The 25,978-nt window shown below is 40.2% G+C and overlaps 1 protein-coding gene across 2 annotated transcripts; it reads left to right on the forward strand.

The window, feature by feature from the left end:
* On the forward strand, positions 1–25,816 carry LOC144054282 (SITS-binding protein). Of its 2 annotated transcripts, XM_077569564.1 has the most exons (11): positions 1–294; positions 568–1,018; positions 2,368–2,539; positions 13,478–13,685; positions 15,528–15,678; positions 18,263–18,460; positions 18,570–18,838; positions 18,914–19,050; positions 19,647–19,768; positions 22,406–22,585; positions 22,648–25,816. In XM_077569564.1, exons 1-11 carry the CDS (start codon positions 290–292, stop codon positions 22,819–22,821), a joined length of 2,067 nt encoding a protein of 688 aa, XP_077425690.1. In that variant the 5' UTR covers positions 1–289; the 3' UTR covers positions 22,822–25,816. The 2 variants fall into 2 exon arrangements, with proteins under 2 accessions (XP_077425690.1, XP_077425689.1); XM_077569563.1 differs by having other exon boundaries at positions 1–1,018.
* The last annotated feature ends 162 nt before the right edge of the window (positions 25,817–25,978 follow it).

A 25,978-nucleotide genomic window follows, 5' to 3' on the forward strand; every position in this document is an offset into this window, starting at 1 on the left:
GATAGTGCGCGGCCACACATGGGGGGTCGCTCCCATTCCGAGTCGACCTTGGCCGCTTCACCCACACTGGAAGCTCCGCTGCTCTGGCAAAGCCTCCCGATCCCCCCCGTTTCCCTCTCTCCACCTTTCATGTGAAGAAAGAGCGCGGCGTTACGTCAGTGCAGAGCAAGCGAGAGCGCGTCTTTTGGGCTATTCGCGGGTAGTGCTGCCAAACTCCGCTTGTGGCAGCTCACCACTTGACCGCGGCCAATGCACATCGAAAAGTCAAGCTTTTTAAAACAGCGTCGCTATGTGGTAAGTCAACTATCCATTCCTGCGGTTTTGCTAAAGCCACATCGATTTCTTCACATGGCATGTCTCTATTGCTGGTACAATTGACAAAGTGCCATACGGTGCAGGGCGTGTGCAGATAAGAAAAGAAAATCCACAACAACAAAAAAACACTTGCACCGTGATGGCATGATGAAGCAGCAACAGAGTCGTTTGGCGCACAGAGCTTTCTGCAGTATTTCTTGGTGTTTGTTTTTTTGCTGATCTCAAAAACAACATGCCTCACGCTCGAAATAGGAACCCTAGTCCCATTCCAGAGGTAACATGGGACACGGGCTTGAAGGAGATGAACGAGACGTGGAAAGGAGCGATAGCATGTCTCGGGGTGGCCGTCTTCTTTGTAATGACCATTGGGATCATATACTGGCAAGTGGTGGACCAGCCCAACAAGAACTGGATCCTTAAGGGGACTTTGAGCGGACTGATCTGGGAGAGAAGAACCCACTCGCTGGTCATCCAGACCCTGACGGAGGACAAGACCTACGTGGAGATAGACGTCGGGAACGTGGCGAACCCTGACCTGGAGGTCCCCTTCGTGAGGAACTTGTGCTGGCTTAACAAGACCGAGTTCTGCTACACGTGGGACGCGGTGGCTGAGATCAAAATCTCCCTGGATGTGAATGAGGGCACCGAGACCGAATGCTACAGTATGACCTGGACGCCGGTGCAGTGCCATGTGCAGCTCAAGGTAGGCTTGCTCTCTCTCACTCATTTGTCTTCATTTAGAATACGACGATATTTGTGCACCTCACGTGCATGCGTGAAAGCAGTTATTATTATTATGACGTTTTTTGTTTTCTAATTATTTATGAAGTTATTGAATCAGCCATTTGCAGCATTTTGCAACATAAATCTACTCACTGGACACAATATTAGGTACACCTGCACAGTCTAAGATGCCAGTGACGAGAAAGAAAAATGCAGAGATAAATCATAGCCTGATGCAGTGCAAGACAAATGCTGTTCACGGCATGGTCTTTTTTCTTTTTTAAACTCATGTTTTGCTGTTTCATGATATTTTTTCATGCTTTGTCTCCAAAAAACAAACTCACAAACAAACAAACAAATAATGTATTTGGCTCTCAAGATGGAAAACATTTGGGCAACAATTATTGCATTTGATAAGAAGCAATCAATAAAAAATATGTCCATAAAAGATCATTTGTAGGCCTACCGGGAGTTGTAATAGCTGTAAATAAATGCATAAATAAATACATAAATAAATAACATAATAATCATCATCATCATCATAATGTGCTTATTATTGTCAGTGTTGTTTGCATTTGTATGAAACTGAACTACATCCACCACTGCAAATTGCAACTTCTAGTTTTCAATATTGTTGTATTGTAAATGAATACCTCTCTGGCAGAGTCAATCAAAATTGAGCATTATTACCTTTGTAAAGATTTTTTTTAATTCAACTAGATGTGTCCATGTGTACCTAGCATTTTGCCATGAGTGTACTGCATTGCATTGAATGATTGTTTAAATGTCATAGTAACGTATAGAATTAATAATTTCTCCTAATTTAATGCATACATAATCACGCAATGGTGTCTAGTTCAACCACAACCCACTGTTATTATGCTTCAAGTCTTAAGATATTTCAAGCATGCTGTATGAAAGCATTTATGTTTTTGACCATACTGGCACATACTGTACTTTCCCTCGGCGTAATTCTCAAACACACCTCACTATTGGGATGCTTGGCGAGGTTAATCTGTCCCCACCATAACTCCCTGTCATGTGGCGTGACTGCACGGGCTCAGAAAATCTTTCCAAACACACAATTTTCCAAATCCTGCTGGGTGCCACTCAGCTGACCACTTGGCGGCCCTCCTAAAAGTCTTGAATAGGGCTCGGACTTAAACAATATAACAGAGCTTTGTTTGTTTGTCTCGGGGGGGGGGGGGGGGGGGGGGCTTTACAAAGATAATAGATTTAGTTTTGGTCATATGACACAGTAAAACCAATATATATATATAACATTATTTGTTGTGTTTTCATACATGGGAACTTTTTTGGGCCTCACAGGACTGCTTCTCCATGACGAACGTATCCTGGTACGGTGGTGCCAGTGTCAACGGTCAGACATGGCCCATAAATGATCAAAACGCCACCATGCAGCCCTTTGTTGTCAGCGATCTCAAGGAGAATCCCTCAGGTTTCGGTTCAGCTCTGGAGCGATACTTTCTTGGCTCGTCAGGTAAGAGCTCGTACTGCAAGTCATGGAATGCGTAGTTGCACTCTACCCTTTACAGTGACAGTGGTTTGTGCATCATGGTACTCTTCGGAAATGTGACCCCACTTCAGGGGCCACACAAAGTGTGGTGTGAATCCCAGGGTGTGAGGGAATCCCCCTGAGGATTTTACGTTCTTCATCACCCTAACCCTTCATTATAAACTTGTTTGTTTGTGTGCAAGTGAAGAAAAATAATGCAAAAGTGGCTCCCGGAAAAGTGTGCCCAAAATATAACGCACTAGATGGGTAAGTGGCCCATAAAAAGACTGAAAGACAATACTGTCTCTGGCATATTGGTTTATTAATTGAGAGATTATGCTACAGAGAGAAGCAAGCAACCGTTTGCATCTTAAATGAACTGTTACAGACATGGGGGTAATTGCCTTTTGTTCCTATTAAAAGAATAGGCTGCATGGGGGGCCCTTTATTTTAGAGGTGTTAAATTTTATCCTGGTGGTGAAGAGGGGGTTATGTGGGCTACTAGTGGACATTAATTGTTTAATGTGAGCATGTGCGACTGGTAATTGTGGTAAAAAAAAAAAAATGTATGCAACTGTCACAGTAAAACTGCTGCTCATAGTGGTCATTCAAGGCTGAATGCATGTCTATCCATCCCTAGTATTTGATTAAATGCAATTTATATGGGCGGGAATTAAAGGTTGAACGACTAAAGTAACTATAATGTGACAAAAGTCAACGTGATTAATCGATAATGTTGTTGATTTAAAAAAAAAAAAAACTTTTCTTTGTCTCCAAATTTTTGGGAGAGCATTGTAGTCCAGCAACATCAGCGGACAGGCGAGTCGCAAGTCCTGAATGTATTAATGCACAGTTGTCGTCAACTGGTCGGCTAATCGGTTCAACCCTTAGCAAGAAAGAATACATCGTCCTGTGTTTTTTCTTTTTTAAGAAAAAAAGGTTGTGCTTTACCTTTGTCTGGAAAAAAGAAAAAACACAAGACGATATACTGTAGATTTGTAGACAAAATAGATTTTTTTTTAGCCAAGAAAGAATAGAGACACAAACATTTATCCATTGAGCTAACTTATCTGGCTTTATATATATGCACACTCTCCACTGAAAGCAAAGCATACATGAATGCACACACATACATGTCTGGGGTGTTACGTAATACAGTGGCAGGCTGAACGAGGGGTCACATGCTTTACCTCCCCTCTCCAACTTTAAAGAGGGCCACCCTGTAATCCTTTGTTTCTTAGTTTAGCTTTGCAGAGCGAGAATAAACAGACTAGACAACATCCCATTAACAGTTGTTTGAATGTAACCATGTTGGAACTTGTAACTAAGTAACCACTCGCAGGCACACAAAAGTGCGCAGCTCCAGATATGAGAAAGGAACGGCATCAATATGTTCTTGAGAATTTTCTTCAAATAATTTTTAGAAATGCTCTGAACAAAAAGTTTTTGAGCTCTTAATCATTAACAGAGCCACTGCAAGGATGTAGATATAATATAATATATTACTTTAAAATATTTTAAATAATTCAACTGGAGACTCTAACAAATGCAATGAGTCATAATTTTGCTCATTCATGACTTATTTGTGTGAGTTTTGTGTGGAGTATTCTATGAATCAACCTCTCAATTTGAAAGTAGTGACAATTATGCATAATGGCATCAAAGTGCAAATGTAGTTTATTCAATGCTAAATTTTAATTAAATTTAGTATAAAACAATAAAATATTAGTTTGTAACTGCAATGAAGGTGTCATGACTGGACAAGTGGCTTAGCATATTTAGCTGCCACTTTTCTCCTTTTAACAACCTAAATATTCACGCAAGTGGTCAAATAATTTCAGTATTGCCAACTTAAATAACAAGTCATGGGACATGATGATGCTGGAGTCATACTGCCTTGAATATGAGTCATCTTACTTATTATAAGGAATATTGCTCTTCAATAATATTCTTCATCTCTTCTACAAACAGGCTGAAATAAGTTTCCCAAAATAAATAAATAGATAAAAATCCTAGGGGGAAAAAAACACTTGCAGAGTTAATCCTTTAAGGATGGTTAGACTGAGCTTTTTGCAAGATTTGCTGATGTAATGCATAGTTCAGAAGTGTCACCTCTAAGGACTGGCTGTGAAATTAATGTTGATGTAATTTTTTAAAACGGTTTTTAATGTCAGGCATCTAATTTGTTGGTCTCTCTGTTTGGCTCATACATTTTTAAATATGAGTGTCAGCGCACCACACATCACAGTATTGCACATACACATGCACAATACAGTATATGAGGAAAAAATCGATTATATATACTGTATCTTTCAAATTTAACTGTCTAACTAACACTGTGTGACACATTGGAACATGTAGTTAATGCGTAGTGTCGCTATGTTTACATGTGTTTTGCATAGTTTATAACGTGCATTTAAAAACATTTACACTTGGCATTCACTTTACTTCTGGTGGCAGTTTATTCCATTTTCAAAGCAGCATAACACCTAAATGCTGCATCACTATGTTTGCTTTGAAATCTGGACTCCACTAATTTAGAGCCACCATAGGTTCCAGCTCACCCATGACGCTGAACTAGAAGATGGATGGGGGAAAAAAACATTCAAAACAGCCTTTCTACCAATTAGTCAATGATATTACATCCTCTGCCACTTTCCCTCATTACCATTGCCCATTAAAAACCCACTTATTGAGCATCCATCCATTTCCCACCACTTATGCTCTGGAGTTCTGCTCAGTATTACGGACACGCTGCAGCCTATCCAGAGACGGATTGCTCATACTAGACATTGAAAGTGGAAGCACTAATAATAATAATAATAATAATAATAATAATAATAATAATAATAATAATAATAATAATAATAATAATGTACTGTACTGTTCTCATATACGGAGAGTAATTATTATTTTGATGGGGGGGGGGGGTGTTTTTTACCAAAGAACAATGCCCAGGTAATGAAACAGTAAAAAAAAAATAATAATAATAAAATAAAAAAAATTGACTTGATCATTTAACTGGAAAAAAGTGATGATGGCAAATTGGCACAGATCTCTGGCCAAAATGAAATGCTGCTAATTGTGGAAAACAAACTGTCAGTTTTGTATTTGCTATCTTCCGTTGAACATTTGAGACGCCGTGTTGCTGTGAGTCGTGTCTCCAATGGCAAGACTGTCACTGTGAAAGATATTTTCAATACAGCAGGGAAGAGGAAAGTGTGCCTGACAGCCTAAAAGTGACTTGAGGATCAGCTAAAGATAGCAGGGGAGAGTATATAAAATAGTGAGCAGCAGACTAAAATAATGGCAGCAAACTTAATGTAGGGGGCACAATACTGTAAAGTGAAGTCCAAGTGGATGGGCAAAGCAGAGACACTGTAACTGTAAGTACTTATAGATCCACTTGTCTTTATCAATACAAAAACGTCAGAATTACAGAAGCAGTTTTCCAAATGCTTGCTTGGAAATGCTATGCTTATTGTTGTGTTAAGTCAGAATTTATTAAGACGTCTTTCAAGTCCGAGATCAGTTATTAGAATTTTTTTTTTTTTATGAGTGGATGTATATGTTGATATGTTGGTGTAAACAAACATTCTTATCGTCAATTCCACTTTCTTCTGCACTGATCCTCAAGAAAACCAAAAACACAGCACCTGAACTTTGTTCTTCCAGGCTGTCTGTGGTATATCATGGAAGTCGTCAATTTCCACTGGTAAAATAGCCAATCGCAACCATTAATGTCTATATCTCATGGACCCTGAAGTAACAAAATTTCCAGATTTGCTCGCAGTTAGCCATTTTCCCTCCCTGGTGTCATGTGATTTGTTTGTGTTACAAGGTCGCAGGTGTGAATGGGGAACAGGTGTGTTAAATTAATGATCACTTTGACATTCACTCATATTGGTCACAGCTTAAATTGTAAAGCGCTTTGGGGCGCCATATGGTGTAGTTAAAGCGCTATATAAAAAGCAGTCCAGCACATTCAATATGGCATCTCATGACAAAGCACTCTCATGGTCTAAGGCAGAATAATAATAATAATAATAATAATACAATACAAAAAATATTGACAATAATATGTTCTATGCAGCCCCGTAAGTCTAAATACAGTACTCTTATTGTGTCAGTGAAATATGAGTTAAGCAGCAAAATCAAGTAGTTTTCATCAGTATCAGAAGGCGGCCATTTTGTTACTTGCCGTGGAGTGAAAATGACATTGCTCAGGTCTCAGGTAACAGCTAAGCTTCATAAAACAGGTGAGCTGTGATGTCATTTTCAGTCGAGAGCAAGTGGCAAAATGTCTTGTTTAGACTTGTGAGGTCATATGTAATATTGTCAAGAAATTATTAAAGTTGACTTCTCCTTTAATGAAACAAGCAATAATGCTAACTGATAACTATCACAATACCAGCGAGTTTTTACAGTTAAACAGTAATGTATTTCATAAAAACACAACACAAACAAGAGATTTAAATTGCTCAGTTTTATCAACAGAAATGTGAATCTATCTTTTCATAGCCATGTGTGTGTGCGTGTGTGTGTGTGTGTGTGTTTAATAATGTGCACCGATCTCAGCTTGTAACAGCACAAAGAAAGGTAAAAGCAGCAATGTTCTACGATGCTCACAAAGTATTCAAAAGCATGGCATTGGTATTTGATGTTAGATTCGTCAATTTAATGACGACTTTAGCCAATCGTCGATCATTGAGCTGAAACTGAAAATATATTTTATTTGCAGTCATCAGTTCAAAACTGAACATTCATCAGCTAAGCTTGTCAACGCTTGGTTTACTGTACGACTGTCATCCTCACTGCTATTGTACGTCTTCTCTTGTCTTCCAAACAAAGTGAATAAGGGTGGTTTGATTCAGAATTTCAAATGGACAAAATGGAAGATGGAAAAGATGGTTATTATGGTGTGTTTTTTTTTAATTATTATTAATTTTTGCTTTACAATTTCAACAGTAGGCTACATGCAGAACTCAGAGAATCTCATTTTGTTAAAAAGTAAAAATTGTCAGGGTGAGATGCAAGACAGTGGCATCATAGCCAATTTTATTTTAGTGTAAGGGGGACATGGCTTCTTTTTTTTAAATAGAGTTAAAGATAAAATGCTATTCTTCATAATTTTGTAAATTGGAACGTCTTAAAAACTAGTAAGACTACCATACGTTCCAGGATTCTGATAAACCTGTAATATGTTCAGATTTGGAAAATGAAAATTGAATACCGTCACTGAGCTGACATCCCATGAGATATGTGGAAGTTCCCAGAAGCACATATTTCCAGAAAAGTTTAGTCAAACTTGAAATGTTATGACTTCAGGAATCGTCGATTTTAAGCCTGGGACATATTTAATGCACAGTATAAAGACAAATAGAATGCAGTCCGATAAGAAGACTAACTGACAAAGCAAATGCTGTGTGTCTTTCACAAGGTCACTGAGCAGCTGGCCACAGAAGAGATGCAAAACACTTTAAGAATGACTCATTTAGCCAGCCAGTGCTTTGTTCATCACAAGCTGTCATCTCGGATATGCGAAGGCTACTGTAAGATCACACTTTCCACACGCACATTGAAATGTTTCATTATGGATAATAAGCTAAATAAATGAATAAATACATTTTACTTCAAATACTGTAGGAATGTGTGTGCAATAATGGACTTTGAATTTGTTTTCTCAATTACTTTGGGCAGGAGTACGATGGCATATTAGGGCCACGTATAAATATATATATTTTTAGAGACAATATTCCGAGAAAGAAAGAGATTGACCATAGCATGTTAAGCATTTGCACTTTGAAGCGTTGGGTACTGCCAACGACAGAAGACACCTCGCTTTGCGAACGGTCCACACCCTGAGGATCAAGCATTTAAGGTAATTTGTTAAAATATATATTTCATTTATATTTACTTGTACATTTATGTTTCCAGAATTATAATTTACACATTCATACATTTTGGTAGTTTTTTGTACAAGTAGCTCGGTTGATGTGTCGAATCTGCTGCTCTCCGTCATTCACTTGCATTTACCTAAAGTATGCTTGCTTCTGATTGGTTAGTGTTAGTCAGCTGATAGGAGATCAGAAAATGTTGTCTCTCTAGCTGGTGTATGATGAGAAAAGTTTAAAGAATGAATCCGTCTCCATCGTGTCCCGTTAACCACCAACGAATCCTCACATTAGACTATAGATACGTTGCGTGTATTTGTCGTTTCTGAGTTTTTTTTCTCGCAGCCACTTAATAAAGTGACCAAAAAAATTTGTGGAATATTGCCCCCACCCTCTAAAAAATATATACAGTATTTATACGTGGCCCTAATACGCCGTCGTACAGAAGCTATATTAACATCAAGATAAACAATAAGCTGTGATCGCATGTTAGGAAAACAAATTGTCACGCTTTGAACATTAAAACAGAGCAGAGTATAATGCTATTAAGTGTGTCACTATTTCTTCCATAAATGGACTTGGAAACGTAAGACTTGCAGCATTATCCAAGTTATGTGGCCATCAATTTGTTGAGGTTGGGCGTAAAGACGAAGTTTCCATTGTAAGGGAGTCCATGCTGAGTACACACATGTGCGTCCATATTTCAAAGTGCATTTTATCATCCCAGTCCGGTTTGTAATCAGCCACAGGTGTTGAACATTATACACTATGCATTGACCTGTAAAACTGCGTGGGCCATCTGGTCCAAAGCAGAAGGGAGTCAGGCGGTAGTGCTGTTTCGGGGTCCAGACGACATGTTAAATTTGTGTTGACCCTTACTAGCTGCATGGGACCAAGCATGCGAACACTCTTTTATCATAAAAAAAAAGAGCATCCCATTAAATATAATCTCCTAATTGTGTGTGAAAAGATGATTTGGGTGTTCCCCAAACAAGAGACTTTTGCCATCATTACCTGCAGATTTGAAGGCACGCAAACAGTCAGTCAGGCGTATGTTTTTATTCTGAGAGATGGTGGAAAATATTCAGGGGAAGCTTGGAGTGTTTAAGGAATTGTTCTAAAAATAGCCCCCCGCCCCTTTTGCTTCCCCTCAAACTCTTGGGGCACACCACCTTGGCTGTAACCCAAGGATCCAAACCCGCTTCCCTTTCTTTAAATAACCAACAGACTCCCACTCCTGTTTGTGATCGAGGGATACTTTTGTGTGTATGCGTTCTGCACTACTGCTCTTACATAAATCACAGGTTGTAGCTCTTTTTGGTTGATAGGTGCTCACCATACCATTCTTTCATTGTTTTGGAGTCTTGTAGTCAAAAAAGGAAGAACTATACAGCCCCTATTGATTAGCTTGTCCAGTTTCCGTGAGCCCCCGTCATAAAAATTAAATATGACTCAAGAAGCCGCGCTTGCAAACACTTTCCACCTCGCGTGCACTCGGGGTAAAACACACTGGCGCAGCGTGCCGTAGCTGCACATCATTGCACAAGGCTACTGGGTGTCTGGTGTACGCCGGTCGCCTCTTTTTCCACTGCCTGCATTCCGCCTCCATCCTTCCATAAAGCTGTAACGTTTTCTCCACTGGCCCACTTTTCGCTCATCTACAACTTGGTCGAACAGTTCCGTCTTTACCTCATGAAACCTTTTGAATTCATGTCGTTTTCTCTAATGCGATCTGTAATCAAGAAACTGCGACAAGGAGATAGTTGGTGACCTGATACCCTGTGTGGGAAGGGAAGGAAGCTTCCGTGATACAAGGATCTCTTTGACATTATCCGTTGCAAACATATGAGAGGTGCCCAAGCGAGGTCGAAGCTCATCACTCGCCTTTTTGCACGCCTTGTGATCTGTGAAACTATGAATCGGATTAGAAAGTGTGTGGTGCCTGCTCCTGGTTCCTGCCTGCCTGAGAACAGTGCACCTATTGAAACTAGAGAGGGCAGCAGAAGTGAGCCAAGCTCTCGGCCTGAGTTCTCAGACGGTCTGACGGCTCCGGAAAGCACTCTTACATCTTAATCCGTTTAACAACTAAAGTCTAAATCCCACTTTGGCTACTTGTGGCAAGATTGTGGAAATCGCAGATTAGGTATCTGGAGGAAGCAGGGTGGAAGGTAAGAAAATGGAGACTAGTGGTGATAAAAGGTGTCAGTCCATCAACGGTTGAGAAGCGGGCTAGGTTAGAGGCGTAACTGGAGACCAAAGACACATTCTTTGCAGGGCACGTTCATCTGCAGACACAATTTAATATAGTCTTATTTAATATTTATTTGACAGGCTCCTTGGAAAGCTGCCCTAAGGGCCAAATCCACTAAAGGTTTGCATGGATTTTAGACGGCACCGACCGGCATCAACCAGTTTGCACGTGATGAGTTAACACTCACGTTATGCTGATTTGAACATTTAAAATCCAAATATTTTGTATTTTATAGACATTAAAGGAATAAATATATGATGTATTCCTCTCCGTCTCTACATCTTAATGGCGCTTAATGAGGAAAACACTTATGTCCATAAACTGTTTTCTGATTATCCCGTTGGTCCAATCTTGCGTTCTGATCATTTTCTCTTCCAAACTGCCTTTGTTCTACCATTTTCTTCTTGGCACAAATCCGACATTGCCATGTGAGGAAAATCATATGCAAACTGCGTTCAGCTGTTCAACTTTGTGGGCGTGTTTGGGCTGGTATATAATTAGAGCAATATCCTTTGTGACTAGGATGTTAAGGACAGAGCAAACTGTGGGTGCAAATGAAGAGCAATTAATCAGCGAATGCTGTGCATTCGTTGTGGATTCGGCCCTAAGAGTACAAGGTGAAGAACACGTGCCGGAACTTACAGTATGTCATTGAGTATGTTTGCTGTCGTGCAGTCAATAATTGGGTTAAAGGTCCATGTCGCAAGATACAGAGTTTTTGCAGATTTGCGACCCCAGATTTGCAAGTGCCGAGACATTAGTTAGTGGTAGTTTTATTGAGCATTGCTTATCATAAATAGACCCTATCACATTTTTGTGACGAGGTCTTACCGTTTTAGCAAGAAGAAAGCAAGCTGTGGGTCCTGTTTCATCCTCTTAGGTTTTTCCATCTACTCCCTCCAGGGTCAGGGTCCCCTCCTCCCGGGACGACTCTCGTTGCATGTCGCCAAAGTTTCGGCCCATTGGTCGAACAAAAGGAGCCACCGGGAGATGGAGGGTCGCACTGCAGTCTTGGTTCATTATTATTTTGACACACTTTTATATCAGCTGTCGCACACACTTGTCTTTTCCCACGCGCCTAACTTCACGCTCAGGGAGAAACCTTAAGTTTTGATCCCGAACCCCCCATCGTTATTACACTCTACAGGAAAATAGGAGCAACAGCCATTGTGCCACAGTATTGCCTCCTGCCCATTATACAATTCTTAAAACATGTGTGGGTGAAAAATATGGTTATTTTAACACTCCAATATTGCGACATGCACCTTTTAAGGTAAAATTTTCAGATTCTGAAATATACTGTTGTACGGGATATACTGTTTCCATGCGTGAGTTACTTCCATATCCCACATTTACACCATCTGCAGTATACAGTGTGTATGTTATGCGTATCAGATGCGGAGGCAGCAGAGCTGCGGAAAGTTTCCGCAAGGTTTCTATTTTTTCGGATTCTGCATGTGGATTTTCATGAACCTGAAGAAATTAAAAGAGCCGTTTGCGAACTCCTTTTTTTTGGGGGGTAGCTAACTACATAGCTTAACATGAGTTGGACACTTAAAATACAGAAAACAAGCTCAAAATAAATTAAACAGGACAAAATAACACAATTTAAACATAAAACGTACTTACCCATGGTAGAAGAGCCATGATAGATGTCCTGGAACTAATGTCCAAAAATGAATCAATGTGAACGAGAGGCAAGTGTGGCTATTGTTTATAAGTACAGTAGCTGTCTATATACACAGTTGTTATAACGTGAACTCAACTCTTCAGTGTGAACCCCCGTGATCTTGTGGTCTCGTGAGTGCAGATTTCCGGACACGTACAGCTCACGCAACGCACTCGGTGTGAATTGCAGTCCGTACGGATGCCGTACGGAAACCGCTCCGTGTCCGCTTCGCAGTCAGTGTGAATTGGGTGTAACGGATGCAGAATGGCATCTGTACGGACGCCGCATGGAATAGAAAGCATTTGAGTCTGCGTGTCAATTCACACCAGCTGCAGTGCGGTGCATATGCGGTGTGTATCAGAGCTGCGGAAGGTTTCCGCAAGGTTTCTATTTTTTCCAGATTCCACATGCGGATTTTCATGAAGCTGAAGAAATTACACGAGACGGACAAAAAGTCAGGCGTCTGTATCAAGGTAGATCCGGTATATTTCAAAATAAAACTGCAAACTGTTTTTTTTCCGGGAGGGAAGCTAGCTAACTACGTAGCTTGACATGAGTCGGACATTTAAAAAACAAAAAACAAGCTCAAAATAAATTGCACACGACAAAATAACACAATTTAAACACAACACGTAGGGCCTACTTACTCATGGTAGAACTCCCAGAAATAATGTCCAAAAAGCATATTGATGTGACAACAGGCAAACGTGGCTATTGTTTACCAGTAGCGCTACACGGTTATTATCGCGTGAAGTCAACTCTCCAGCGTGAATTGAATCCTCATCATTTTGCGATCTCACGGGTGCAGATTTCCGGACACGTACAACTCACACAACGCACTCGGTGTGAATAGCAGTCGGTACGGACCGCTCCGCAGTCAGTGTGAATTGGGCGTTGTGTTTCTCACAACAGAGAAATACCATATCAACTAAAACAGTCAGCAATCCTAATATCACAGTTGCTTCATTTCATATTGAAGGAGTTTGCAATCAGTGTCCTACACATCAAGGTCATACTTCCACTTGCGTTTCTTAAAATGTGTTTTGTGAATTAAAATGTCAAATGTGAGAGTCAATAAATTAAACTATCTCCTGTTTTCCGCCGTATAGGTGTTGCAGTGCTGGTGTCTCCGGACCTCCCGCTACAGCTGGGGCTGGACAGCAGACAACAGTTCTGCTTGCAGTCACTGCCCAGTATGGCGCTTCTACCCCTGCAGTACACTGTTTGTGTAGCCAACAATGTGAAGGCAGTACACCAAGAAGCAATGCAGCAGCTATCCCAGTTCACTAGGGAGATACCCGACATGAAGGCGCTGTGGTAAGTGCTTTGGAGGAGGAGGAGGAGAGAGAAAGAATGGATTGATAGAGTGGACCATCAGAACTCAAAGCTAATCCATTTTGTGAAGATGCTACTTAGATTAAAAATAGTTATTGTTGTCAATATCAGGGTAAGAACCATCATTCAATATTTAAGTGGTGTACAGATAGAAATGCGATTGGTTGGAAATGTTCCGTTGCATTTCTAGAAACTGAATGAAAAACCTTCAATTGGAAGTTTATGTAGATTTGTTTGAACGCCTTTCTTTTTATTTCAGCTAACTAACCTAAACCTAGATTGTTGAAGATAAATTACTTTAGCAAACATTCTCCAGCTATGTGTCATTTGACCACTTTTACAGGTAACTGGCATCTGACCAGAGTGTGGCTAACGCTAATGCTAGTCAACTATTAACTAGGGGTGGGAATCTTTGAATGTCTCACGACTCGATTCGAATTTTTAGGTCTGTCAATTCAGAATTGTTTAAGATTTTGATTCAAAATGATTTGATTTTTGCTTCGATCTATAGATGTGCAAGGAATTGTACTGATCTACTCCAGTCTGACTCGCTAATGCTAATTAGCGTGCTACTCGCGGCACTTTTATCACTCAAAAGAACGGCTCCACGCTGAAAAAAAATCTTTTATAGGAATACTTTGATCATGACTTTTTCCTTCTACTCTCTAATGTGGCTACAATATAACAGTGTATTGGACCGTGTGGAACCACACTGCCCCTCAGTGGCCAAACCGGGTACAACATGAACAGCGCTTCAAATAAAGGCATACATAGACAAAGGCAAGACAGTATAAAATAATTTAAACAAAATCTATTTTGGTACATTTAAAATCGATTCTGAATCGTACTAAATGAGATTCGCGATTCTTATGAGAATCTATTTTTTGGCACACCCCTACTATTAACCCTGAAGATGCACACCTTTCCAAGTTCAGTAATGTCAACAGTATGAGATCATTTTGGCTTGGAGGTTGAGCAGAGAGATAGAAATTGTGAAGTGGATAAGGCTGAAATGTTTCTGAGGCATTGTTTACCTAGGGCCCCAGGCACATGACTTTCTGCAGCCCTGCGCTTAACCAGTGACATCGGATGCCGGCTGTCATACCCAAAATGTGATCAGCAACCTTTGCATTGGGTGACAAAGACAGATAGTAGCAATAAATGCACAACACATTGACCATCAACATTTCAGATGTGGTAATATGCTTCAGTTCAGAGCAAAGACAGGCTCTCGCAGGAGCCACTCGCTTAGGAGGGAGAGGGACCTACCGGGGCTAACGTGTTCCCCGCCTCCCAAATCCTGCACAAAATGTGATGTGAAACCGTTAATCTATCCCTGACATTTGTGTGTATATGTATTTCTACACAGATGGATATATATACAGTAGAAATATAGATTCGGTAGTTATGATATTTATTTATATTATTATATCTTATTTATATATTAATGGGTCAGAAACCAAGATATGAATCAAATCTTAATTTTAGTGTATCATTACAGCCCTACTTCAGAGCAAATATGACATGCTTCAAGTAATTTAAATTCCCATACCTTCCTGTTCATGTTCATGTCAAATGTTTTCAACTTTGTAAATTCCTGTAATTTATTTATTTATTTATTTTTTGCACATTTTAGTATAATAACCTGTAGTCAGGTACAGTAGGTGTAAACTAATACAAGTGCCATTGTTATTCGTAATGAGATACAATTAACAAATACTGCTTCCAGTGATTAGTACCTTTTTTAGTCTGCCATCATTCTCATCAAAATGTGTTCTGTACAACATGCCCATATTAACTATAATTCCTCTGTGTGTCCCACAGGCTACCGTCCTGGAAACTCCTCAGCAATGTGGATTCTGGACCGAAGGTGGAGAGGGAGCTGAGGACCTTCTCCAATCGTCTTAGAAGACACCAGCTAGGGGATGGAATCATCAGCCTTAATGAACATTCCACCAACCTCCTCTCTGAAATGGTACATGCTCTTCTATCTATACAGTATAGTACAAAACTGTTTGTTCGCCTGACTAGTTTTTTCACTGGGTTATAATCGTAAGGAAGCGTCACAATTGGAAATGTGTAGAAAGAGGAAAACTTTTATTTATTTATTTTTGCCATACTAGGATAAAGTGTAATTGCACATCCACTACAGTAGGTGGCAGTGACGCTCTCATTGTCAAATAGTGCACAAGGAGTTATCTTCTGCAGAGGAGTACTTACAATTTTATAAACAAATTATACTATTTATAGTCATGGCAGAGGCTTGGGAGTGGGGCAAATTATTTCTTCTTCCTGGGGCTGCGTTACAAAAAAAAATATTGAAAACCACTGCACTAATGCGATGTAATTTTGATGTTGCCATAGTTACCTACAATACATGAGGGTAACAAAATATTGTAAATGTCTCTCATCATGATGCTTTGAAGTTCTACACTGCTATATTCTATAAGCTTACTCATGCTGGATTCATAATTAGTGGGCAGTGTCTATCAAAATTAAGCATTGGTGTATTTGTAAAGGCAGATTAAAAAAACAAATACATTTATTAGACAGTTATTAGATTGTACAAATAGACCCAGTATCATGTCCCGTTTGTGTTGTGAATGTTCTTTCTCTGTATGTTTTTCGAAATTCCCTAAAAACAAGATCAGCAGGACCCCTATCCAGTGTATCAAAAGCAATACCAGGTAAAAAAAATAAAAATAAAAAATCAGAAAAAAGATAACAATCCGACTGCTCAGTGGGCATATAACAGGAACACCGGTTGGGAAAGAACTTCAGTCACATAATGGTGAGAACCTGCCGCCCTAGCTCAGTGCTGTGCAGGGACCTCAGAACAGGAAAAACAAGAGTTCGCAGACAGCGCATGCATCCGCGCCTCGGTGCAAATGTCGGCGGATCCTGATTTTTGTATCACCACTAGGTTCATTGCTCGTTTGCCATTTTTGGCAGAGTGGTCTGCGCCAAGCTAGGTGGGCCAGCACAGTATAAAGTAGTATCTTGGATATGCACCTGGCAAAGTGACAATTTGGGCAGATCACATCTAAAACTGGCACAGGGTAGACAGCTGGTGTACCACGATGTACAGTATTACATTCATCCATATGTGAACAGCGAGCATCAAAATTGTTGAATCTTTGTATTGTATTTATGTAACTCATCCCACTGGGTAGCACAGCTATGTCGATACTTTTTGCATGACTCGTGTGCTGCATTTAAAGGGAATGCAAGGAGACGCTTTGGTTGAACATGAGTGAAGTCGGCCATGACCACTTCCACAACGCCTCTCAGCCTGCGCTCGTCTGCGAAATTACCAACATCGGGTCTAACCCGCCTCCGCGCTGAGTTATGCCACGCTCCTTGCTGGATTTACTCTGGCCACGAGAAGTAGAGCCCAATATGTCAATGAAAGCACTTGATTTCACCAAACACATTGGAACGTGAGCCTGTTACCAGTTCAGGAGGTGTGAAAGTATGAAAGTATAGAAAAGCAATCATCCATTAGCTTGGTAAGAATCGTTTCCTATACTAACAAGAAAATGCCTTTCTGGGACATTGAAGATATAAAACACAGATATGTTCCTATCATAAAGTGTGAGCCAAGCACGCAGTGTTGATGATGGAAATAATTCGACTGCAATGGGACAAGCAACAATGATCCTTTTATTTCCCTCCAGTTTTATTAGTATTCCAAAATTATCAGTCACAGGTCAGTTCTGTTCCATAGCAGTTTTATGGAGAGAAAAAAACACATTATATTACTGCTGGCATGAGAAAATGTGGGTCGCTTAATCATTTTGCGTCATTTCTAAATTTAATGACTGAAATGTGCATAGTTCTTTCTGAATTAGTTTGGTTTTTGTATAGGAACTCATTTGCACATCCATATTATGAAACCAAAGTGTGCCAGAAAATGTGACTTGAAAAACATCAATTGCATAATATGTTAAAACGTCCCTTTTCTTCCCATTGCTGTTTCACAATTTAGACTTAGCCTTTTGTGTTCTTAAATCACACCATTAGGTAATCTAGAATTAGTATTTGACATTACATGAACATTCCAAAGTATTAATGTGTTTGTGGTGGTGTAATATGGTTCTGGCAGAGAACATTTGACATTGTCTTGCAATGCAAACTTGGACCCTGACACATAAAAATATGGAACCAAACATTCGATTAAAAGTCAGAAGTACAAAAGAAGACAAATGTATTGTGATACGTCACATTTATTGGAAAATGGAAACGAAACTGCAGCTACAACAGCTCGGTCGATTCTAGGAAGACTTTCTTCGAGGCTCCCAAGACTGCGCGACTTGTTTTCCTTTCATCCAGAAGAACATTTGTGACGTCAGACTTCACCAATGTTTGACATTTGGGTCTCGCTCACTCACCCAAAGGTTTTTTATGAGGTTGAAGTTCTTCTACATCAAACTGAACCAAAACAGACCTCTTAAAAAAAATGTGAAAGCACAAAATTTGGTGCAGAAAATACACAAGGAAGACATGTTTTTGTCCATTATATGTCCCTCTGTGTCCTTACCGCACTTATCTCGCCATAGGACCATGACTACCTCAACAGCAGGAAGAAGGGGGCGTCTAAGAGACTCAGCAGGGACCTCCCACTTGTGAAGCTTCTTAACATTTCCGTCACTCTGTCCCCTTTCCTGAGCGTGGTCACCACGCAGTTCCATACGTCTCTCATGGATGGCACTGAGGCCTTCTGGCTTAGTCTCCCCTCGGCGCCTCATGGACAGCTGGTGAGTGGGAACGCGTGTACGTGTAAAGGTTTACTGTGATTACCGTTTATTCTCGGCTATTCTCGGCATCCTTGAGGCCCGTAGATGATACGTGTTTCCATTTCAAAAGGTCCCCTTGATGACTCAGTGGCGGGGGAAATTCTGTGTAAAGCTGAATGTCACAAACCCAGGAGCGGTGAGCTGGTTCCTGGACCGAGTGGGATCCATACAAGCCCATTTGGGAATGGAGTACATCCTGCTGGAGGGGGGTGAGAGGAACCTCTTTGAGGAGCAGGCCCTGCGGCCACCTGAGGCTCTAGGTGGGGACGCATACATCAGCCTGCTGGCTGACGTGGCCGCCAGGATTGGAGACTCCACTATCATGTCAGCGGGGACAAGGTGCACTATGTCAGATTTGTTTGCAACCTATTTCTAGATTAGGTTCTGCTTATTATAACCCTGTTTGTTCCTCAGGTCTAGCCACAAACCAGTGTTTCTCAAGATGACCCCGCTACAGTCTGACTGGAGCCCAATGGGCCTGAAGGGCATCATTCCCTCTCTGCTACACCACACTGTGCTGGGATATAACTTCCTCATTCCTGATGCAGTAGGTAATACTGCATCTTATTGGTCAATTGTTTGATTTATGTAAACATTTTAGTAAAATGGGCACACTAGCCACCAATCATTGGCTTCGTTAGAACCATGGATGAGCTCATAGACATGCAGAGAAGGCCTTCCATTTAATGCCGCGTGCTGCATAACCCTAACTCTATGGTGACCAAATTTTCAAAATTAAAAACCCGGGACGCTACAATTTTGCTAAAAAAATCAAGTATGCTATGCATTTTCATCAGGAACTAGTTAAAATAAAATTCACTTTGGTTCATTTGTAAAAGCACAATTGCTCAGGTTAAAGGGCTGATGCATGGCTGGCAATGGCTGAATACAGACCCAAAAAAAAGACGTAAAACATTTAAATATCAACAAGAAGCCCTTCATTGTGAGATAAGTACAAAAAAAAAACATTGTACTACTTAGCACAAAGTCCAAAATGATATTCTGTGCTCATCAAATCATGCATGTAGTCCATATAATTATCTGTTTATTTTTGAAGATTTTTCCATTGTATTGCAGCAATGCAATAATTTTTCAGCTTTACAGGTCCTGTGCATGATGAAATCCCCCGCATCTGTTTGTCCTACAGGTGGATCTCTATCTGGAGACATGGTCACGGATGAGGAGTTGTACATCCGTTGGCTGGAAATTGTGTCCTTCCTCCCGGTAATCAATTTCCATACACCCCCATGGGTCTGCGGAGAGGACCGGGTAAAGACCTTTTTTTCTAGTTCAATTAACCAGGCACTAACTTTAATGACAATATCATACTGACAGTCCTCTCCCAGGACCAAACAATCCTTATTTGGACTGCACCTTTGTAGGTATCCAACACCTGTATAACTATTAGATTAAGCCTTTTTGCTGTGATAGGCGTCATAATCAATATTGGATTGTGAAGAATCCTGTTGATTTTCTGGAATTAGTGTTGACCAGTTGCTTCTTGAGAGTGCAATAACAGGACTTGGCATCAATGAGCAGAGGTGCTGTTGGTTCAATCATTCGCTGCAAGTATGTAGTATAAAGTATAAGGTCAACAAGGGAAGTACAGTAGAGCAGCATCCACACAGTCTTGCTATGGCACAACTTATAAAAGAGAGCCAATGGCCTCCCCTTTGCTGTGCAGGTTGGTTCCCACGAGAAGATGCTCCATCCAAACACGGGCTTTACCCTCTGCAGGAGAGTTACTTATCTATTTGATCGCTCATGCTGTTCATTGCATGGCATCAAAACATGTCTTGGAGAATCTGATGACTTCTCACAATGTAGACCTGGGTTCACGTGTCCTGAACAGACAACATTCACTGTTTGCCAAGACAGGGATATGTCTTCCCCCACTGGTGCATGCACGCAGTAGGAGTGATTGACTGGCAATCTCCCAACATCACCTGCGGTTTCGGGGTCCATCTGTTCTGCATTATAATGCCTGGCCTGGTTTTATAGCTCTCGCACACTCTGGAGAGACATCAGAGGAGGAATGATAATTAATTTAAGGACAACACTTGGAAAAGTTTTATTGTGCTAGTTAAACGTCCCATGAGCATTTGACAAGCGTGACAATCAACTTATTTATTTTCCCCTGCGAGACAGCAAATGATATTGGTTGTGACTTGTGTTGCACTGTCAGAGATAAAAATAGACCTTTTGGGAAGATAGTGAGTGTTTTCCATTTTGGCCTCCGCACTGCTCTCAATTCATAAAGTTTAGATGAGGTGAGACAGAGGAGACATCTTAGAGGAGAACAGACCGCTACTTTTTAGTGGGCATTCCATGCAGTAATTTAAGCCGAGCACATCGTGTGCGAATTTATGGAGTCACACATTGGAAATGAACTGTTGTAAAAGATCATACCAACACAAAACCACCTGCCTTCTTATTTGCAGAACACTCGAATCAAACCCGGCACATTCCTACAAATTTTCTCCTTTTTTCTTTTTAAACGCCTCATCAACTATTATTTTTGTCATGGAATACTGTAGACGATGTGACCCTTAATGGAATGCTCAAGTAAATTAACCAGATGGAGGGAGAAGAACAACTTGAACCTTGTCAAAACCACAAAGTCAGCACTGAAAGCCTGTATGATCGTCGAGTGCTCAAAGAGACAAATTCACACATGGACAAAATAATTTAATTTGAACCACAACCTGAAAAGGGCAGTTTAATTAAACACAAGTAATTACTGAGAATCAAGCATCAACTGCCCGCTCCTCATGTTGTGGCAACTTTCCAGTGAAGTCAGCTTTGCTTCTATTGCGTTTACACCGAATGTTCTTTTGTTATTGACAAAGGTCACCCTCAGCTTCCTCTAACATTACTTGTGTAAGCAAGACGTATGCGGAAGATTTAGCTCAACACTCTTTGCAGCGGTGCACGTTTAAACATTTGGTTAGGGGAATCGATTGGATTACAAACGTTTGCCGATACTGCCCGCACCAGACAACTTGTATGTAAAACGTATGCTCTAAGGTAGGATGGCTCTCAAAACACGGACATTCTTACGTCTTCTGTACTGTCTGATTTTATCGGTTGCTATGTGCATTTATCAATTGTGAATTTGAGGTGAAGAATCTCGGGTTATTTTTAAACCAAGTAGCTAGTACCCCGAAAGCGTTAGCTACTAGCGCTAGCATGTTACAACAACAAAAAACCTTAAGGAGGATATTCGGAGAGATCTCAAAATCGAACATCTTGACCACAAATCTATTTTTAGCCAGAGCTAGCCACGGCCTACCGGCTCACATATATCACAAACGCATTATGGTAAAAGCATTTTTACCATCTTACAATGACACTTACCTTAATCAAAATGGTCAGAACACACTTTGTCGGTTGGAAATCCTTTCGATGTATCTTTGTAATTCCGTACACCTATTAAAAAATCCCATACCGTTCACCTAAACCGAACACTTCCAGCCAGAGTCGTGAGGCCGTCAGGAGACCCGAGGAAGGACCAAAGAAACAAAAGGAAAGTGAAATCCAGCACCGACCGGGCCACCAACCAGAGTCCTTCACCAACCCCAGAAACATCTAAATTCCAACAAATCAGGGAGACCTCAAGAGACCAAAGGAGAGACTGAGGAAAGGAAGGAAGGACAGACAAAGCAGGGCGTCACTTTTGTTGCCAGCGGTTCGGCTGTGTATTGAGTAATTTTGAGGGGGCAGTAAATGTACACAGATATGACTATGAATTTATATTGTAGTGAAGTGTGATATCTTCAGTAGCTAATTGCGTTGGTAGAAATTTATTTAAAAATATTCTGTTTCTGATGCGTGCGCTTTTGATACAGAATGTGTGCATGCTTCCATATTAACGTTCTATCATGGGCTTTTTTTCCTGTAACTCAGTTGCTAAACTTAACCCGGATATACATAACAAAGCACCAGAGGGATGTGGTACCACTCATAGAGAAGTATGCCGAGGAGTGGCTGGAGACGGGAAGCCCCATCTATCGGCCCATGTGGTGGCTCAGTCCAGAGGATCCGGCAACCTTCACCATTGATGACCAGTTCCTCATTGGAGACGAGGTAACCACCGTCTCACACGGTGCGTTTCAACACACGTCTGAGCTTTTTTGTGCATGTTGTAGGTTTTAGTGGCACCCGTGGTGGAGAAGGGGGCAGTGAGGAGGGACATTTACTTACCTGACGGGGGCTTCCAGTGGCAGGACAGCCAAAACGCTCAGGTGTTTGATGGAGGGACCTTCCTGCAGGACTACCCTGTGCCCTTGGAGGCGGTGGGTGTTTTCTTACGGCGAAGATGAGTGACATGTGACTTATCCTGTTACTGTCTCCCGTCAGTTTTGACACACGTGCTGTTTTAAACTTGCACTTTTTCCACAAGAGACCATTGACCCTGCCTCAGTGCCATGAATTGAGACAACTTGTAAAAATATATCTTTATACTTGCACTTTACAGTTCTACATGATTTCTAATTTTGTTTTCCTTTGGGTGTATTTTTCTTCCTTTTTTTGAAGAATGTTAATCAGTTTTACCTCTTGGATGATTTTGACATTTTTTCCTGCTTCTTTGTATGTAAAGACTGGAGAACATACATACTTATAAAGTTACGTCTATAAAGTTATTAGTTGCTGCTCTCTCTTGATAAGGAGGAGCAAAGCGAGCCCCTTTTTGCTTAAAATGAATTTGAATCTCTCAAAAAAAGACCAAATGAAGTGAAAGGAAATGAATATGATGCTGGAATGGGCTCTATTGAGGGAAATTCAGATCACCGAAAGCTTCGTGCGGACACAATCCTTGCTCACACATTTCGAAAGAAGACTTGTACTTGAATGAATGTACCTCACCCTGCAAATTGTCACTGTTTTTCAGAATCAGTAGACACGCCAGATTATATCATCCTTTAGCACTTAATCTTAATTTGATATATATATATATATATATATATATATATATATATATATACTTTGTTGACATCTGAATGTCCTGCAGCACTGTAGGCCACATGAACCTCAGGCCAAGCCACTGATATTGTAATATCTCATCTCTTCATTTGAACCTGTTACTAGCTTGCTGCACCAGGGGCCTCTTTCATATTTTATAATTTGTCACAATATTGTGTTGAGGCCCTTCATAATAACGGTGGGAAAGCAGTCGTGCAGAAATGCATAAAGCACGCAAATTCTGCTGTACACATTTGAATGAGATCTATCAAAAGGTCTAAAAACAGGTATATTTTCTTAACTGAGCCAGCAGCATGGACATTTCTTCTTGCTGTCTATAATAGAGTGAATGACAATAAAGGGAGTTTTGTCACACCCCTCGTATGAGAGTGCAGCAGCAACAACAATAAACATACTGTTGATTGTGGATATGAAAAGTGTACACATCCATGTTACAATGCCATGTAGGTTTGTGATAGAAAAGGAGACCGAGCTACATTATTTCCAAAACGTTTCAATTCAAAAACTTTTCCATCCATTATTGTCACCAACTGGGATAATGGTCGCAAAAGTGTGCAGTTTTCAGAATTCACTAATCACATTCAAACCATTGTTAAATGAGAGTCAATATTGAGTGGAAATTTTAGTAGGCTTTTTTCCTGACATTTTTCCTGACATTTTTCCTTTGTTTCTCTCTCTAGCAAAAAACCCTGAAGGTTTGGTGCTAACATTGACTGTTATTTTGAACTTGCTATACTTTATTCCCAGGCCTGTTCATGATGCTGCCACCAACACACTTTTTGGAATTATGGCCAAAAAATTCTAACGTGGTTTCATCGTACCATAACACATTTTCCCACATGCTCGGGAGATTTGTTGGGAAAAGTCTACTAGAAGAGCTATAAAAATTAGTTTGGGGTTAATCTGAGGCATTTTAAATGGTGTGCAATTGTGTGCTGATTCTCATTCACCAAGGGTTTGATTGCTTAATTCTGAACACAGTTATATCCAATTAGGGGGTTGCACACTTTTGCAACCACATTATTTAAGTTGTTTAGTTTCACTCACCCCTCTAAAAAATACTTTTTTAAATCGAGTTGTGCATCTAATAGGTCACATTATTGGTGGGAAAAGTTTTAAAAGGATTTTTCTTGGTTTTGTTTTTTTTACATCACAAAAAAATGGCATCGAACAGGGATGTTTAGACATTTTATAACTCTCTTTCAATGTCAAACAAAATCTCAAAAATGAGAATTTTTATGATTGTAAAGACAATCTAGACCATATATGACTAGATTGTGCAAGTGTATCACATGTAGTGTACAGTGGGGGGGATTTAAAAATGACAAAATATGTTTCATCCAGAAGCACTGACCTTTTCTTGCTTAGTTCCAGTATATATGTGTCAGTAATTGTCTTCTGCCATTTTCATTTGTTTTTGTTTTCCTCCTGGCCATAGTGATTTTTGTTTTTGTAGACTATTATATTTACATTCTGCCTTCCTGCGACTGTAAATGGGATAGGCAAACAATCATGTCATTATGTAGCACCCTCATTGATCTCATCATCCGTTATCCAGTGCAACTGAAACAACAACAATAACAGAATTTCACTGGGCCTTATTACTAATTGCATTTCCATGTAGTTTTACCGCACTGTGTTATTGAACTACTCTTGACATCACATCCATTTCTTTCTCTCAGTTAAACGGTTTTGTTTTCGTTTGTCTCCTGGACTAAATATGTACATTATTAAGCGATGATTGTATATTCTTGTTCATTTGTAATCATATTCAAATTTCAGAATTAATCACCTTGCACAATGAGACAATGCTTTACATTTTTTATTGAATAGTATTCTTTTGGCTTTTATTTAAGTGATGTGGAGATACAGACGGACTGAATGATTTACCACTACATATTGTGTAACTGACCCGTTTACTGTATCAACACTCAGGTCTACTGAAGTTTATCCAATCACCAAATGTCTTAGTGCAACACATTGATGTCTTAATCCCTCCTAAAAATGAATGTACAACAGACAAACTGTGATTTTCCCACCCGAGCCATTTACCCGAGGAGCTGGACAGTTCCAACTCGTAACGCGTTGCAGAAATGCTGTGGTATGTTGCATGCAGTATAAACTGCAGGAAATGCTTTGTTATTCGCTCTACAGATTGAGCGGGGACTGATCGTGCCTTAATTTAGTCTGGACAACATGAGTGTCTGGATTATTGCAGTATCAGCAATGTACATATTACGATGACTGTGCCATTACAAATGTTTTTTTTTCTCTTCTGTAAATCAGAGAATCTAGAATTATTAATTTGCAAATAAAGTTTACATTTTCTTACTACCTTGAGCCTGGCAGTTGACATTTACTGAACAGGAACCTGATGGAGTTTTTGATTTGAAAGCACACTATATATATATATATATATATGATATTGATAGTATCAACTGTACTTTATGAGGTTTTGCAAAAATGTGGCATCGATATGATGAAGTGCACTTCTAC

Source organism: Vanacampus margaritifer, chromosome 6, assembly GCF_051991255.1.
Source record: "Vanacampus margaritifer isolate UIUO_Vmar chromosome 6, RoL_Vmar_1.0, whole genome shotgun sequence".
NCBI classification, from domain to species: Eukaryota; Metazoa; Chordata; class Actinopteri; order Syngnathiformes; family Syngnathidae; genus Vanacampus; species Vanacampus margaritifer.